Source organism: Lates calcarifer, linkage group LG13 (genome assembly GCF_001640805.2).
Source record: "Lates calcarifer isolate ASB-BC8 linkage group LG13, TLL_Latcal_v3, whole genome shotgun sequence".
Lineage (NCBI taxonomy): Eukaryota > Metazoa > Chordata > Actinopteri > Centropomidae > Lates > Lates calcarifer.
In genome coordinates, this window is record NC_066845.1 from 10,127,018 (window position 1) to 10,146,800 (window position 19,783).

Below are 19,783 nucleotides of genomic sequence, written 5' to 3' on the forward strand. Positions count from 1 at the left end.
GTAATTCTCTCTTACTGACTGATTTCAAAACAAATTTTAGTAAAAAATTTAAGTTTAAAAAATTTAAGTAAAAAAATACTTGCAGTTTAATCATGACTAAGTCAGACTAAATTATTTTGCACTTATCAACCAGACAAGCAACAGAAAAATCAGTCAGACATGCATTATAGGCACAAAAAAAGCATTCTCTGACCCAAGAGTAGACAAATTTACCAAATGATTCAAAGCCATTGAGAGAACCAGGGAGAAAGACAAACCTTGTATGATTGTCTGGCTTTAGTCAGAGCAGGTCTGTCTATCTGTCTAACTGTGAGTCTAGAAGCCTCTGACATTCCTCACCATGCAGGGAGGAGTCAAGCGTTTGAGAGGAGAGGGGGTTGGGGGTTGGGGGGCAGGGGCTATTCCTGTCCCCCTCACCCACTATCATATCTAATATCACTCCCTCAGGACTTCAACCCTCCCTGAACTCTCATCCACTACGAACATACTGTAAAGCCCATGGTATCTACCATTGAGGAGAATGGAACAGGGCCAGATATAGTAGAGCATTTGTTATTATGATGCTAGTAGTCAGAGCCAACACATCTGATATAGTGGTAACTGAAAACCTGGCTGTGTCTGTGGTTGTGTTTTGTTAAATGCAGCTAACAAGGTGAAACTTCTGGATAAACCTCAACATCTTATTCTAAAAGAAAATTCTGTCGCTCTTCCTGCACAAAGTTTTTTTGGGTAGCTTTAACTTATCAAATAAAAAAATTAAGAGTTTCATGAATGTTGTACAGATGGAAAAGTTGTCGATTTTGTCGTCTTGGGCTAACATTAAGCTGCAAGCGCAGGGAACCACCATCACCTCTGCAGTAATGCTTATAGCAGAGATCTGGTGTGGTTTAAAACTGCTGTCTCTGTGGCTCAGCTCAGCAGCTCTGGGTTAACATGCCACAATGTGAACTGATCTCATCTCTCATCACTCACTAACCAGGGCATTATAGATGACTGGCATTCCTGTCACATCGATCACGCCAAAGGATTGCGGGGCCAAGATTACACCCTGCCCACTGCTGCTGCTGCAGCTCGCAGACAGGTCTGTCCCAGCTACTTACATTGATCATAGCATTGGAAGTGATGCGGAAGAGGGTGGCTCGTTCGTTGACTGCCTTGATCTTCTCTCCTCCCTCCACAGGGACTTTCAGACCCTCGAGTTCACTCAGGGAACGCTGCAGGGCCGCCCCATGCTTGGCGATCAGGTCATTACACGTGCTGAGGTCGTCGAGCTTGCTGACGAGTATCTTCAGGGTGCCCTGAATCTCGCTGCGGTCCGACTGGGATGTTGGCTCCTCGTCCCCTGAATCATCTGGAAGGGAGAGGTCAAAGGTCACACAAATTATCATGAATGAGAGGGGATTACTGGGCCTTGGCCAAAGTTTTTCTATGGAAATTTCATGCCATGTGTTTGCCATGTGGCTAAACCACAAAATGTGCAGACACCTTTTTTTTTAAACACTTTCCAGTAGAGATGCATTGACTTGAACTGACTTCCGCTATGGTAAACAAACATATAGTTTCTCCATTGCTCCACCACTGACCTCCACTAGCAAACCTCAATCACAAATAACTAATACAGATGCTTTAAAAAAGAGAAAAATAGGCTGCCACAGTGTTGTTTACATATTTCTGTGTATTTGGTAATGTGTTGTTCATTAAAGGATAGAAATACAAAAAATTAATAAATGATAAACTACTTAGTCCCCATGACAACAAAACATTTAACAGTGATTTAGGAAATTAGAGTTAATTGGACAGCCGGTAGTCAGATTTTACAGATGGCTTCCTCTGACACACATAAATACACCTGTAAAACAGCAACACACTAATCATAGCTGCTCTGACCGCAAATATCTGACCAAATGTAAATGTGGGCTGTATTGAGACATTTGAATACAGACAGCTCGCCCATAACCGTGAGCCTTTGCTGCAGCAGCTGCCTTTCAGTATGACGTCACTAAAGAGAGGTTACTCAAGGTTAAACAGAACATACGAGAACAGTGTCGCAGCATCAGCTCTGTATTACACACATTTACACACTCACACTGCAAGCTCAAGCACACGCACACACACACACACACACACACACACACAGAAAGACAGAAATATACCAACAGTAAGACCCAGGTCCATAAACAGCCCATGACAGTAATGATAGTAAAAAGGAAAATTCAAAAATAAAGCAGAGCTGAAAATTTTCTGAACTTGACTACATGTATACCCAATCTTTCTAGAGGAATAAGTTCTGCTCTTATCTTTTTTATAGCAAAACACCAGGGAACCCGCTCACTGAACTCAAGAAATATTTGCACACCTGCTTATCAAATCTCACAAACGAATATTTCCCCACATAAAAGTATCTGTGTTTGTGTGTTTCTATTTTAATAAATCAAGCTAAACAAAACAAGCTTTTTCTGGCATGTTGAGAAGCAGTAACAGTCCAATAACCACACCACAGGAGTGATGTATAAAACCACTGCTAAAACTAAGAAAACAGATGACAAACAAGAAGGAGGAGGAGGAGGAGAAGCAGAAGGACAAGGAGAAATAGAAGGGAAATGAGGACAAGGAGGAGGGCGCTGATAATCTCACTGAGGGAAATATATTTCTGTAACAGTGAGGTTAAAGGTTTGGGAATAGAGAGAAAGTCTCTCCACCCTCTAATCCACCCTGATGACCCTCTAATGCTCTAACGTCTAGAAAGTGCTGTTCTGCTGTCTTCTACACCGCAGCATGCAGAGTGTGATCTGTCACACTGAAAAGGTGTGTTATGTAGCTGATAGGAGAGACTGTCACAGTCTTGGTGAAAGGCAGCACTACAGCAACACTTTCTCCTAAGAACATGGCAGCTGGCTATGACCTCGAAGTGGAAGAGACTATCGCCTCTGTCAAGTCTATTTACACCATGCAAGTATAACATGGATATCTGCCTGGGGGGTGCTGGTAGCCTGGAGTACATCATGTAACAGCAATATACTGAGGTCAAATTTGACTGTGACCTTTGTCCAGTGGAACGTCCAGCTCCACTGAGAAACAAGCAGCACACAGACACGTCCACACGGGACTAATCCTAAAGTAGAGCTGGTGCTTGACACCAAGAAACAAAGCTCCAGTCACAGTGTTTTCAAACTCATTTTTGTTGATTGCAATGGCAGCATACTGAGCAATAACGTGAACAAGTGCCTCTAAGTGAGTAACATTTTTTCAGTAGTTTTTGACTGACTAATCAAAGCAGCCATCTCAGTATCAAGAGTAGGGCATAACTCAATTTTAAGGCCAAAACCAATATAAATATTTGTGGGAACAATTTGACGTCCAATATTCACTGTTTAGCATAAGCATTAACATTCTTGAAAGGGATCCTCGCTTTAATTTGCTTGGTCACTCACTTTTGTCAAGACTGCGCAACTGAACAATTACGGGATAGATTTCCATGAAATTTTGTACAGTTATTCATGGTTCCCAGAAGATGAACCCTACTGACTGTGTTGGCCCTGACTTTTCCTCTAGTGCCAGCATGAGGTGGACATTTTGTTTTTTAGTGAAATGTCACCAACAACCATTGGATGGAGCAGTTTCATTCATTGATTCTCAGCATAAACTATAACTGTTCCTATGACGTTAAATGTAGCATCGCAACCAGGACAAATTTTTAATTTGTTCAATAGTTAAGTTTGTGACATTCTCATCAGCCTCAGCTGAACTCTGTGTTTCGTACTAGTAAATGTTTGTATGTTGAAACACTAAACTTTTATGGTGAACATGGTTGCACCACACTACACATGCTAATTATCAGCATAGTTGTTAGCACAGTAATTGAGACCATGATGGCATTTAGTTCAAAGCACCACTAAGTAAAGCCTGACAGAGCAGCTAGCATGGCAGTGGGCTCTTTTACAAACATTTCTGCAGTCTGTTACTTATCAACCAACACATGACTTTTTTTCACTTCACTTCAGAGTTGGTGGAATCTGCTTTTGGTACAGTCCGGTCTTGTGTCAGCAGAATAGCCATTACAACAAAGTTGATATACACACTATACACACTAACATTGGCTCAGGCCAGGCTCCAATCAAAAGACCAATATTACAAGTATGGCCATAGACAAGATATATTTAGGAAAAGTATACTGTACTTTAGCATCACTTTCATTGTTCATATATGGACGGGGTGAAGTTCTTTCATCTAATAGGAAAGATCATTTAGTGTAGTTAATTTAGAAAGAAGGGGAGCCAAGGACGGGTGAGCAAAAGGGAGAAAGAGAAGGGAAGAAAGAAAATCTCTCACCATATTTGAATTCCTGGGCATCCATTTTCCTCCAAAGGTAACAAAAGTTCAGCCAGGACGTAGCCACACACACACACAGGCCTCAGATTTACTGTGTGAACATATTTAATAGGCTTAACTGTCACACACAACAGACAACTGACTGACCATTAGAGGAGAAAAAAAAAAAACAAAAACAAAATAGCCAGCAAAAGGTCAACCTGGCAGCCCTACAGCACCAACAAAACCTAAAGAGAAACAGAAAACAACACCACTATGCATCCATTACCAGCCACCAATAAAGCAGGAATCAGATTACACTGAATTTCAATAAAATCACTGCAGAGACGGGAAGGTAAAGAAGATGAAAAAGCTGACGATGTAAAGTCGGAAAATTGACTGGAGTGTGTTTCAAGAGACGAGCAGCTGCAGCGCAAAGGAAGACAGCAAGGGAGGTGAAGGAGAAAGCCAAAGAGCAAGTTCAGAGAGAGTTGGAGAGTTTGATAATGAAATAAGGCTGAAATTGGCAAAGTGTGACAGATAAGTTAGTTGGTGAGTCAGTGCAGTTTTGAATTTCCTCCCACATGGCAACAATAAGCCTGCCCCAAATCACATTTGATTGGATAAATTTATGTCTACATCCTAAAAATGAGTAATCAAATATATTTTAACATTTTACAGGAGAAAATTTCTTTCTTTATTAGGTAGTGAATGACATGCAACCAGAGTCTGACTCAAAGTGAATCACTCTACACATATATTTACTTACTAATAAAACAATTAACAAGAGGACAAAAATTTAGACAGAGGCACATTCATTTTTTATTTTGTTGTGTCTTAACAGAAAATTAATGAAAAACTGTCCCTGAAGATAGTGACAAACCCTGTATGTCAAATAAAGACTACAGACTATCCTGAAGTTCATTTTGTAGAACAAGGATAACCAGATATTATCTAATTTGAACATGCAACTTTGAATATGGCAAATTATTACAACTTTTAATTTTCATGTGTACCTATCAGTGCAACTTTTCAAAGGCTAAAAGAGGTGGTGAGATGTGCCACTGTGGTCTAATCAGTGTTAAGAGGAGATCATGTATCACACATGGACTGATCAGTATACATGAAATTTGAAATGCCTGAAACCAGCAGGTTGGTTTCTCAACTATCTTTAAAACAACAGGCCTTTGTTATCAAAGTGAAAGTTATAACACATGACCCCTCGAGAGACAGTATCTGTTAAAGAGGGAGGGGGTCTTTCATGGACCAAGACAGGGTGTTTTGAGAGTGTCCCACGTTCAAAGAACTTCAAAACCTTCAAAACCTAACTTGGAACAGACTCAAAAATACAACTGAACAGTGGAGTCTGCCCCATAGTAACCTCCTGTGAGAAATTAAACAAAGACATCAGACTATCTTTTGTTCTGATGAAAACTCGAGGTTACTGAATGGCAAAGTCACAGCTGACTGAGTTACAGTAAACTCCACCCCAGTGCTCTGCATCACGTCCACATTTGACAGTGTGAAATTACAGAGTAGGGTCTGGATAATATTAGGATAATATGCAGTGTACTGTTAAAGAGACATTGGGTGGGTGGTAACAAAACATTTTACAAGCTGTGAGGGGAAAACAAAAAGCACAGGAGAGAGAAAATTTAACATATTTAAAGTGCCAGTGAAGTGGCAGTCTTGCTCATATTATTCACCCTCATTCTGCCAATGAGTTCAGCAGCTCCAAGCAATGCCACTTAAAAATAAACTGTCACATGTACCAAGGCATATTTGTTTAGAAGAGACTCTGCTTACAGCACGTCGTCTGCAAAAGTAATTCTCTTTCCAAAACCTCGCTGAAACAAGCGGCAAGTGACACAAATCTTTCTTTAATCTAACCCAAAGTATGTCAAGAATGTCCTCTCTGCACTGTCCTTTCAGGTCACTGAGCCAGATCCATATGGCAGAGATAAAATGTCCAGCACTACACAACAAGTTTTAAAACTAGAGATGAAAAACCCTTCACAACATCTAAACACATTCTATCAACTGCATATCACCCAGACCTGGAATTAAGAGTGAATACTGGGTTTTACACTGAACCTGTGTCAGTAAATAGCCTCTCTCTGCTGCTGTCTGCATCAGTGTCACTGCCTTGCTCTCCCCTTTACATCTCCAACCCCTTCACTCACAACAGCAGATGTGGATGGATGGCTCTCTGTAGAAAGGCCAGGAGCCCATTACCACCCCAGTCATGCCTCAAGGGCAGATTACCTCCGGCCCCTCCCCCCGCAGTCTACCACCCTGAAGAACACCCTGCGTCGACACAAATGCAAGTGTGTTTCCGACTCTCACGGTGTCTCCGCTCCGCTCCCCCCGAGGTGATATAATTTAAGCAAATATCTGTGTCTGAGGTGAGGGGAGATACAAGCTTATAGGTCACAGCTCATCAAGTCACAACGTTTCACACAACACATAAACACACATCCATCTTCCTCCTCAGCATGTGCATGGCTTCTTTGCTTCCTAGCTCTTTCCTTATTGTCCATCTCAGTGTTGAGCACAAAAGAGTGAAGCAAAGAGAGAGAGAGAGAGAGAGAGAGAGAGAGGAAGCAGGAAAGTAGGCAGTGGGAGAATGTAATTGGGAGAGCGGCGCTCTGCTATCCCACTGTCAGGGCTCGTCTCCCTGCTCGTCCCTGAGGACAGGCTGTCAGATCAGTGGAGCCAAGCCTCCGGCTGACAAGACGTCGCCCTGTGGTGGAGAGATGTGCATGCCCAGCAGCCAAACACTTGGGAGGAATGTACTGCCCCTCCAGATTAAAGATGGTATTTAAAAATTGAGAGGGGTCTCATCAGAGATGAAGCTAGTCACAAAATTTTTACTTGCTTTCATTTCTATCGTTGCTAGAGTCCAGTTTTACAGGTCAGAGTCACCATGGTGCTGCGGACTGCAGAGCAAATTCATATGCCAGCAGCATAGCTGTGAGGCAGTTATGTCTATACTGTATATGAGTGTAGTTAAATCTTATTATGGTTTACAACATCGTTTCTATATGTTGTTATCCTTTGTACAAATACATATATTAGGACAGAGGAAAAGCTAAGAGATGCACATGCTATGACATACTGTGTATTGTATTAAGTTAATCATTATGATTATGGGATATTGATTCCAATTAGCCAGCCTTAATACACAGGCAATCTAAAGATCACTGCATTTTTAAGCCCAGAGTGTGTTTATACCTATGACTGGAAAGTTTTTCTTTCAGCACTGACCGCAGAGGGAGATGACTGTTTTGCAGCTGACTGTTTTGACAGAGTGCGCAAGAGAAAGGGAATATACGAGAAGTATATCAGAAACAGAAGCAAGAACAAGCTAGATGAAGTGCGAAGATGCGTCCCAGGGGATGGGAGTGTAATCCGGGCCAGTAATTGCTCACTGGCTCCATACCTCCTTCTGAGATACATCACAAGGAGACAAACACAGGAGACAGCAGGTTAAACCCAGTAACACGGCACTCAGCTCTGCACAAGCAAATGAGGAACTGTGCAGTGCAACTCATCACTGTCCCCAAAGCTCTGCAGTACAGCTCTGGCAGTGTATCCAATCGAACACTCACAGTAAGCAGCAAACAACAAAAGAGAAGATTAACAGCAAACTGCAGCAACTAAGCAATGGGTTTTAATTCATTCACATTTTATGATGTGCTAGGATAGACAAAAAAACAAAAAACAAAACAATCAGTCTGCTGACTATTAAACTGTAGATTTATATCCTGGTAAGCTGAGTACATTTTTTATAAATTCCCACCTGGTGCATGAAACCTGTGAGAGGAAAAAGGCTCTTGCTTACTGCATAACTCCTACAGTCTGAAGGCTGAGGTCATTAATTATCCTGCAGCCTCAGAATACTAACAGAGCTCATCTACAAAAGTCTGGTCACTGTGACAGAATTTCCAGGATATTACTGCAGTAATAAAAAAGCCTGTTACTGTAGAGAAACAATGGCTCACAAAAAAGTGTGAAACCAGTGTTTACCATCTGAAACAGGCTGCAGTGATGTCTTCATCGACCGATATTCACTATATTTACCAATTTACGGCAATGAGTTTAATGAAAACCAATGCATACAAGACTGCTAAGCATACATCAACTAAATGCAAGCTCACATGCATAAATTTTTCATTTACATGCATCCCAACATCTGTTCAGGCTGTGAAGTGGAGTGAATCTGCTATGGTCATGTAAAACAGGGCCATTATATAAACAATTCTGATAAAAAATATTCATGATTTTAACAGACTGGGCTCATTAACAGAGATACAGCACATCAGGGGAAATTCTACAACATAATGCACATTTTCCAGTCTTAAATAATTTACTTGTGTGTTGCAATTTTAAAGTAGCACATGCACACAAACATAATACACACATATAAATGCAGTATTATTGATCATTTAAAGTTATATTCTTTAAGATTTTCATGAAACCAAAGCCTGTTGATATTATTTGAAGTGGGCATTTTGTTTGAAATGTCTATTCAACGTATTTACAACATGTAATTACTTGTCTATATGGTAGTCTTTGCTTTCAGTAGTAGGGTCTGCCATTCCCATGCTTTACTTTTTGTAATTTTATTCCTGCAGATTGCTTAAGATATTAAACCACACTTGCTGATACCACTGTATCCACAAAATCTTAAAGCAGCTATAAGTGATATTTCTACAATAACAGTGTATCAAATAACTGCTCATCAGCTTAATCTGCAGCTCCTCTCTTTTAACTGAATTTCAGCTCATTGTTAAGTGTTGTTTTTGGCCACAGCAGGCAGCAGCTTTCAGTCAAAACAAACAAACAACAACAACAACAACAACAAAAAAACCCTCTTAAAACTCACTGTATGCAACCTGCCCAGCACCAAACAGCAGACAGACACAGTTAGCGACTGGATGGACAACATAGTGGAGCATTTCGCAACTAAAGAGCCACAAATGCCCAAAAAAAGCCAGGTGTTACAGTCTCATGGATTATAATTCTGACGACTCTCCCCTCTGTGTGACGTGAAGATCATACACGCAGAAGAAAACAAGAATTTTGATCTCCTATTTGATAGGACATGCATGTTACTGATAAGAACTCACTGGTGAGCTATTATTATGTCTCACTTATCACCTTGATGATGTAGAAAGATTTAACGGGACCGTAATCCATGGGTCAATAAACTCGGAACACGACTAGATTGTGATCCATCATGTTAATTGTCAGAATGCGACCACTGCAAGATAATGAGCCATGAAGGTAACCATGACACCAGAGCTCAGGTGACTGCCCTCTCAGAGCAGGAGCAGAGGTGTCTCTGAAGCACTCTCAAGTTATGTGCATTAATATTTGAAAAATTAAACATGATGATCATATTGCAGGAGCTCCAGGCCCTGAGCTCTCACCCTTCTTAAAAAATGCCTACAATTCAGTATGTGTAGGGAATATGTTTATTTATAACTACAGAGGGATAAAAGTAAAATGTTAACCATGCACGCTGGCAAAGTTTTCACTCTCTATTTGTCTCAGGATACAGTCGCAGAGCAGAGACACAGACTTCACTAGGAACTGATTATCAAAGTGATGTAGAATCTCACATGGCAGTGCAGCTCCTGAAGAGGTTTCACATGTCGACAAAGCACTCAAAATAATTCTGCTCATCATAACAGCCTGCGTACACCAAGAGCTTTACACTGGGAACTGAGAACATTTCACTGTCCGACTGCCAATGCCACTGATTTTCAATGACTAACCCTGCTAATTCATAAATATAGTATATTAATAGTCAGGTACTGATTCTTCTACTAAAAAATAGACAAGAATGAAGTGATGTGTACGAGAAGTACAAAATGTGATCGACAAGGACAAAACCTGAAATTGTCTGTGAGTCTGGCATTTATTTTATATGTACAGTGCAGATATGTGCACACAGGACTTAAACAACCACATGATCATTTAAATCTAATTAGACAGAAGTCACAAAATGTTTCAGAGGCTTGTCAGATTTCAAACAGGTTCGTTAGCACGAAGAAACCGTTCTTACATTAAGAAATTATTGCAGAATGACTGTACTTTCTCTCTCACAGCTTACTTACGATGTTTTGCGCTTCTATTTTTCACAAATCCCAATGCCTGCCTAAAACTGGAGCACTGCCTTCATGACAGTGACAGTGACACGGCTGTCAACCAGATATGATTGTTTGGCATGTGTGTGCCTTTCAGAGTTCTCCATCATGGGGAGTTTCAACATTGTAAGGCATCTTATTATGCAGGCTGTTTATTTGTTGCTTTTTTCAGCAGTGGCCTGGTTGGAACAGTGGGCTCTCCAACTTCTGGCCCTGAGCCACTGCCTAACTATTGTTACTCTGCAAGTAATTTACATTAAACTATGTGTTTTGTTTCTTGGTAACAACAGAGGGCTAATTTACATCATCTATATAGTTTATGCTGGTCTGTCTATGTATCTTTATCTGTTTAATAAGTGGAACTAGAAAAAAGCTATTTAGATTTCACAAGAAATTAATGATCAACATTAGATACTTGGTGACATTCAAATTACACACAGCTCTATAGCCATTTCTCTATAACAAGTAAGGAAGACATTTTTAAATGTCTGCTGCTTTACTTTACAACCTTTGAAAAATGTGGCTGAAAGATATTCATATTAATTCTATGTTTAATACGCATCATATCAAAATAATCCACACTAGCTGAGAGAGCTACTTTTTATTAATTTATTAACAACATCTTAAATTAGCAAATACACACATAGGAAGTGCTTATGAATGTTTTTGATCTATCACATTACGTTGTGACAGTATAAGAGAACAGCTAGTACAAGTTTGTCCTCTGAGGATTTGATGAATATTTAGAGTTGTGATGTTCTGGTTCTGACTCATGTTCTTTGTGTAACTTCCGACGCATCTCAACATCTATACTGAGGAGAGTGTGCAGAGGCCTCCTATGAATCTTAAAACAACACGGCCTATACTACCTATGCCAAACTCATTTCAGTGAACAAACAGGCAACGTGAAGAGACAGGGAGCCCGGGGCTTCAGAGCACAGCTGTTCAACTCAGCATTGTCCAACTCTGCCATAGGAAGCAAAACGATAGATGGGATAAGAGAGGTGGGAAGGTAGAAGAGGATGGGCAAAGACAGGGAGGGGAAAACCATAACACATATTGCACTGTTCGTCCAAAGGTAAAATAATCATATATAAACAACATGAAGTACACTCAATAGGATGCTATTAACCTGCCATGAGCTGTAATAGAATATAGATTTTTTTCTGTGCAAAATCCTTTTTCATTTGGACTACATGTTATGCAAGCTGGTATTGCTTGTGAGTGGACAGTGCAAAAATCCATCATCACTCCACTATATGAAGAAATTAAACTCGTCCTGTCCTCCCAAAGACAGGTTCTAGGACCCTGGGATATACAGCATGACCCATTTTACAGTTTTACAGTTGGTGCAATTAACTCTTCACACATTATATGTGTACACATATGCACGTTGCCAACATAACACGAGGGCCTGGCAGGCTCCAACTCATCCATATGCAAATGTGAGGTGGAGCAGGCGCAAACGAGAGAGAGGAAACGAGTGTGAGTGAGAGCAGCAGCACGGGAGAAAAGAAGGGAAAGAGGGAAGGAGGCTGCATGCAGTGAGGAGTGCAGGAGAGAGGACATACGCTGAGGAAATGTGAGCATCCACGGCGACGGATGACAGATGCCATGGGGGAGGAAGACGGATGGAGGGATGACAGCTACCTCTCAGACATACGATAAGGAGGAGATGGCAAGGATGAGGAAGGTTTTTTTTTTGTCGTTGGACAAACAGAGAGGAGTGTGACAGCTCCGTGCTCCTGTGCTATAGCTTTAGCCATAGCTGTACTGACCCTGGTTGAGTTTACTCAGGCAGCCTGAGTTGCAGAGGGAGCGGACCGTCCCCGGTTCCCAGCAGCTCCGGCCCTTCATCCCACTCTCTGCGGGGCCTGATCCCACTCCACGCTCCCTGAGATGCAACGCTGCCCTGGGCTGCTACATAATCCCGGCGAGGGGGGGGCCGTGGCAGCGACCTTCTCTAATCAGCATTGCAGCGTGCAAACACACACATGCATACTCACACACATACTTACAGTACACACATTCAATGTTGTGGAGAAGCAAAGCAGGCGCTATCCTCTCGTAATTTCTATCTCCTCTCCTGCATTGCTTCCCTTTTCCCCCAGAAACACACACACACACACACACACAAAAACACTCAGCATACACATTCAGAAAGCTCTGCACATTTACAATTCTCCTCCACATGCTTCTCTCAGTGCAGTGCAGATTGGAGAGGCAGGAAGAGAGGGAGGGAGGGAGGGAGGGAGGGAGTGAGTGAAGCAGAGAGGAGATAGGACTCGGCAGCCAGCAGTCATCTACACAGCTAAGACCATGATGCATTGCTTCCTCTCTGTTGGTGCCCCCCCCCCCTTCTGCTGCTTTTGTAGCTTGATGGCAAAAGTCAGCTATTTCAGGAAAGTTAAATGACAGAGATGGTATTAAGAAATGACACCATGAGGTAACATGAGGGATGAAAAGATGTCAGATTAAGTCATGACATATTAACTCAGCACGGTGCCACTAAGTGCCAAAGGGTGAAAGGTGAAATCATTTTTATTTCCTCTCCCTCCTCTGTTGTCCTCTGTCAGAGTCTCTCTCTATGGCGCTGATCACCAGCCGCTGACAGATCATTTCAGATCTGACCTCCCACAGAGAGGTCAGGGTCACTGTACGAATACAACACAGTTCATACTGTACTTAGCCCTGGGCTGCAATAACACACCTTACTCCCTCCCTTTTCAAAGCAGAGAGAAGGATATCATTTTAATATTACTGCCAGAGTACATATCACACTGTTCTGTAACTCAAGGTCACCTTGGCCACCTGAACCCATGCACCTCCTCTAAAGATAAATGTGGGTTTCTGTGAACATGCGTCTAACAGCATATCCAGGCAGCAGTGGACAAATGTTATATAATGTAATATATATCATTTACTTAATTTCCTAAGAATCATATGTAGAGTGTGACCATATCCTATGACTGTTTCACAAATTTCTGCTATCAGAGCAAGCTCTAATAAAAAAAAATACAAAATTAGTAACTGAACTTTTTGTTGACACAGAAAGTATGAGGAGTTTCATCTCGTGTAATGCATAACAATGAGGGGAGTTATCTAAAAATCAGCTTATTTCACATGTAATTGTATGTTATTGTGCTCATGATATATGAATGTCTGAAAATATCCTTAACATTGTCAAGATTATGGACAATAACAATGTCAAGCCTAAACACAGACACAAAGCTGGATGATAATCTGAATTACCAACACTGTATATCTCTTACCAGCCTAAATTTACTCTAATTGCAGTTTTCAGTTAATAAGTCAACAATCTGAATCCCATATGATTAATATGAAAATAGTTATTACAATTGGTGACATCTAACTGTACATCCAACCAACCAATCAGTTCCAGAGTCCAGACTCTTTCAGTAATTAATCCAGATAAAAAGACACATCGGTCATTAACATAAATGTGACAGTTTTTGATCTTGTTTTAAAGTTCTTATTATTATAGATCATATCATTCAGCCCTGCCAATATAAAACATACTGAGCTCCCCTCTTTGATTCAAAACACTGCTTCAATATCACATGAAGCTTGTCTGTTGTAATATCTGTGTTGCAGTGATTCTGTAAAAAAAAAAAAAAAAAAATCTGCTAACAGCAAAAACAGGTAACTGGGGAGGGCCACTGTGGACTGTAAGTGAGGTGAGGGAAGTGCTGACAGGGAAAGATTGTTGGACTGTTAATAAATAACATCGCCCAAATGTCCCGGGGCATGTTCGAGGGGGCAATGAAGCATGAAACTTCAATTAATTTCATACTTGACCTTCATCATCTCTTTTCTTCACTACAGTAAGTTTAAGCATACGGAGAGAGCAAATCCGCCTGGTGAAAAACAGCAGGCTTTGTGTGATATGACTGCTCACTGTATTGTGAGCATTACGTCATCTCTTTGGATGTATTTTTAAGTTGTTTAAACGGTTTGTTCTGTCTTTTTTGTTCATTACTTAATCTCCATGAGAGACATGGAGTTAAAAAAAGGCTCTGGACTCCAGAGTGAAATCAAAGTTGCTCCAAGTATCATAAGATATTCTTTTGAAATCCCAAAGTTAAGCAGAAATTCAACTCCACATCTCCCTGTTTATTTAATGGAGGAGAGACAGTTGAAGGCCGAACCGTCTGAAATACAAACTAAGGAGAAAGAGAGTGTTTAAAGAACACGAGTTACACTCTCATTAAGCCAATTACTGCATTAGGGACCAGGAACCCAAACACTCCCCACAGCCTGAAAGCGCTGAGCTCATTAAAACCAGTCAAACTGCTAAGTTCAAAGAGGAAAACTGTTTCATGGGGGGGGGGGACTAATTTTGAGATGACATGTTCAAAGTCACATTTTAAATTTGAGACCATTTAAGACACCGGGCTGCGTCAACTCCTGCAGCAGTAGCCATATAAATGTTATCGATCCAGCCAAAAAGACCACATTATGCCAGACACTGTTCTGCCTCGCTGTCACAGAGGCACCAGAAGACCACTTTCACCAAAGAACCAGGACGACAAAAAAATCGACTGCGGTGGAAAACAAGCCTGAAACTGAGGTCTCCTAATGGACTCCTGTGGTGATAAAAACCCACTTACCCAAAGGAGGTGGGAGATCTTTAATTAACCACAAATGTAAGAGTTAAGAGTAATTGCTTCCTGCCTCAGCCTGTGCTGGCTCATAGTAAGACGACCAAGCATCAACTTGATGATTTAGTAATCACAAACAGACACAACACTTCATGTGAATGCCCCCACGCAGCAGAGTGAAATTACAGCTGACTCTCAATACGCTGGGGCAATGAATCATCCGGTCCTGCATTAGTCATCACTGACACATAAACTCAAGTCCAGGTAGCATCTTTGCATGGCAGCTGTCGCCGTTGGCACTGTGAATACCTCTGTGAGCTGTGCCATTGAAGTTTTTAATGTTTGAGGAGTCTCATATATTGCAGCATGTGTCTCGGCACATGTAGAAGTAGTGGTAATTAAGAATATTTTTCTCATTTATATGCAAATGAAGATACTTTGAAGATCTACTACTACACAAATCTCATCTAACAATGTGTCCTCTGCACACAGACAGACACCAAGTACTTCTCTTCCTGACTGAAGATCCTGCGTAAGCACCAACAGCCCTACAGTTTTAAAAAGTATGTGAATTTTACATTCAGGAAGTGATAAAACCTCAGTTGGATGTTTCCATGGCTGCTAACCAGAGCTGCAAGTATGAGCAGTATTCTGAACCACTGCTCATTAAAGAATAGTTTCAGTTCAGTGATATTTGTGGGTTGTCTTGCACGTACACTTTAATAGGCTTAAGGTCAGGACTCTAACCTTTCTGAACAGCAAAATCTAAGCAGTCAAAACCTGTTGCGGACGGATTATTTCTGTGATAGTATGAGTCATTATCACATTGTGTGACCTGACCTCTCTTTAAGATTCAGTCCTTCTTCTACTTCTATATTTTCCCGCAGAATTTACACAAAACCATTAGAAATTCATCAGAGGCTGCAGCTTACCAGACATTGGGACAGCAAAGTTCACAAAACCCCCTCCACTGTGCTTCATGAACAGGGGGAGATCACTTTTCACAGTTGAGAAACAAGACGTTTTTGGAGAGCGTACTGCTCCAGTGTGAACACCAGACTGGCATTACCTCCTTGAGATTTTAGAGCGCTTCATCTTCGTGGATTACCAACTCTTTCAGGGATTGTTAAATGTACTACAATTCTTGTTTTTGTTTGACTTATCTTCATCACTGTGAACTACTAGAGGCCCACGTTGTTGTAAATCATGTGTCATCACAGAGATGAGATCACCTGGCTTTTATGGAAACTGCTTTCTTACAGCTTCACATACATGCTGCCTTGACTGTAAGAATCTTCAATAAAACCTAAAAAAGTACAGCTGTTTGTATATTTGTATTTTTTTTCCTATATAGCCAAGATGTGGTGATATAGCCAGTTTTAAAAACCACAATGTTGTCAAAATATTGTGATATGTTGAACCACATATCAAGCATTTTTTGTGAATTGAAGAAATAATCCCTATTCTACCCACAAACCCTCAACCACCTGAGTGACATCATCTCCATCTGTCCTACATTCCTTATTATCAAGCCAAACTTGGTGCCAACTATAGTGCTAACAACATTTTTATCCACTATTTTGGACATTGTTGCACAAAAAGACACAGGCGATGCCAGCAACCATGGAGAACAAAAGTCCAAAAGTTCCTGTATCTGATGCTGCCTGATGCAAGCTGCTGCCAACCCTGACCTCAAGTAAAGCAAAGAATATTGTGAAAGCCACTAAAACACACAGAAATACTAAAGTCCCCGCCGCCCCTTTTTTAATACTTTTAGAATCATCTTCTCATCAGTTAAAGAGAGCATGTTTGCTGCAGACCAGACGATTCGTATTAAAAAATGTACTCAAACTACTCTGCCATCATGTTTAGCCTACTGTACTGAACTAAGAGCTTGGCTGAAAGGAAAACTTTATTAAAAAATTATGACACTTGTTTTCATCTCTCGCAATCCTTAGCACAAAATGCCAGATGAACTTAGTTTAAAATCGCATTGTTCACAGAGGACTGGACTTCAAACTGTGGCGGCATTCAAACAACAGCAAAACAATATCAAACCCAGTGCGTTAGACTGTAGTGCTGTGAGAGAAACACTCTCAGCTGACTGTGGAGAAAAGACCATAAGTTGGCACAAGCAGCTTCACCTGACTGGGGAAAAAGAGGTGTCACAACACAGAAATCCACTAAGCGGATGAAAAAGGGAGGAAAATGGAAAAACTGAACCTAAGCACTGAACCACTATTGTCCTAGTTGACCGCCTTGCACAAGTTCGACTAATTTATATTTTAATGACCTGCCTGTATCAGTCGTTCTCAATTTCTCAACTTCTCCTTACTGCTGATAAAGCAGGAAAGCGACAGAGAGAAAATGCGTGTGTCGACTGGGACACAATGTGAGCTTAATAATGAATTCAAGTCTCATGCAGCGTACAGCAGGTCACTGTACACACTAGAGCCATACAGAGCAGACAAATCCTGGTACAACAAAGGACAGCACAATAACACCAGTAATGTAGTGTGGATTCTGTAACAATAGAGTGCTTTGATAGCAACATCCACGGACTGTATGGACTCATGATTAACATAATTTATAGATCCATTAAACTGAGTTAACAATGGTCTAATACCAAAACATCCATGTACGAAACAAAAGGCAAGACCACTACAAGTACAATATTTAAATGTAATTATCCGGCTTAGACACATACATACACACACACACACACACACACACACACACACACACACACACACACAAGTAGAAAGGCAGACAGGAAAGCACATTTATCATAATATTCTGTTTTCAAACATGTCACCTTTCTTTTAATGATAATTCCTGTTTATAACTATATTCTCCTAGTTTTGGTCCAATCAACCCTGATCTACATGTCAAATGAAAACACAGATGCTTCACCGATAACCATGGTACCTATCCAAATCAAAGATGGTGACAGCTTTATGCTCAGAAAGCTTCAAGGACATGAAAATGAAGAATTGGCAAACAAGCTTAGACTTTCACGTTCACTAAAAAACTAGACTAAATTTTTGTTGACAAAAACTCTTAAACAATCAAAGAGTAAAACTAAATACAAATCTCATGTCTAAACACTTAAAGGTCTTATGTTGACACAATTAAAAAGTCAAACATCAGAAAATATTTAAATTTGAGTCTGAAACATTACGCTCCTGTAGGCTTAAAAGCTGACCGTGAAATGCTTGTTGTTTGCTTGTTCACAGGGAATGGAGGCTGTGGCCAAAACATCCATCATAACTCCTCAAACCACATCTGTGGCATAATGGCAGGAAGAGAGTGCTCAAACATGCAGAGGCCAACACATGTGCTCGTGCCTTTGAAGCGTGTTTGGTTTTAGCCAAGAAAGCTCTCTTTAATGTGTTAGCACAAGAGGGAGGTGCCATCTCTAGACTGTCCACATAGCTCTCAACTACTAAACTGATGTCTAAAGGTCCATTCACTGTTTGTCCAGTGTGGTTTTAAAATATAATGACAAGGGGAGAAGAAAAACAGAAGTCGGGGGGGGGATGCCAAGCAGCTTTAACAAGACAATGGGTTTGATTAGTTTCAGTTGTTTAGGATATGTTGGAAAAACAACAACAACAATGACACAGACACAGTGGAGATTTAAAGTGCATGTCAGACGAGTGGGAGAGGAAGCGGGACGCATGTAACTCCAAAATCAATGGTGGGCGGGACATACAGGTCATGGAGGGACTGTGAGTCCAGAAAAGTCAGACAGTAAAGGTTTGATTTCACAGGGACACTTTCTTTTTACATTCACAACAGATTTCATGGATGATGAAGAAAGAAGTAAAAAAAAGGCACCCAGACCATTTTTGTGCTGGTTGACTACTTGGACAGCCACAGTGTGCATCATCTCTGTAAGGAGCTCGGCTTCATCTGGCAGTAATGTTTGTTATGTTACAAGAATGAATCTGACTCTGATCTCTCTGTCTCCATCTCACTTGTCAGCAGGGACAGAGCAGATCGAGCGAATCGACCTCTGCCGGCGCACACTCTTATATCCAAGACAAACAAGGACAAGCGATTCGATACACAGACGCTGCAGAACTAATTGATGAGGATGATGATGATAAGCGTGCCATCTGTCATTTCATAACGTCTTTCATGAGCTCAGACAGTTAGCAAGTCACACAGGATGGGTCCTATTGCAAATGTAGCAGCTGCAGACTAATTAAAACTATATTAATATTTCTTATAGGCCTAAAGTAATTAAAGATACTGCTTATTTGCAGTTGATAAAACACTTTAAGCAGATGAGCAGAACAGGTGTGAATGTTTTCCATAATAGTCAAGAGAGTGTAACAGATTTTATAGAAACTATCACCAGAAAACATTTTTCACTTTATTGGTAAATCACTAAAATAATTTGTGAGTAATGAATTTATTGATGGAAAGGAAGCTACAGTTACTGTGAACATTATCTGAATTTACTGCCATATAGACTGTTGCAATAAAACACACACATTATACTCTCTCCTACAATCTGAGTATCTTGTCCTGCCCAGAAAGATACTATCGCCCTCTCACAATGCAAAATGTATACAAAAGAGCAAAACAATACACAGCACTAAATGAATTAATTACCTCCTTATTTCCTTAATAATTCTTCAATTTCAAAGTCTTCCCTCTCAGTTGGCTTTAACAGTTTCAGTGGCAAAT

At 40.7% G+C, this 19,783-nt stretch overlaps 1 protein-coding gene across 1 annotated transcript in view; it reads right to left on the minus strand.

Moving 5' to 3' along the window:
* The window catches only part of osbp2b (oxysterol binding protein 2b), a 47,948-nt gene that overhangs the window by 16,607 nt on the left and 11,558 nt on the right, over positions 1-19,783 (minus strand). Inside the window, exon 3 of the mRNA XM_018669309.2 lies at positions 1,101-1,351. Coding sequence (XP_018524825.1) covers positions 1,101-1,351 — 251 coding nt within the window. The remainder of the gene's footprint in view (positions 1-1,100; positions 1,352-19,783) is intronic.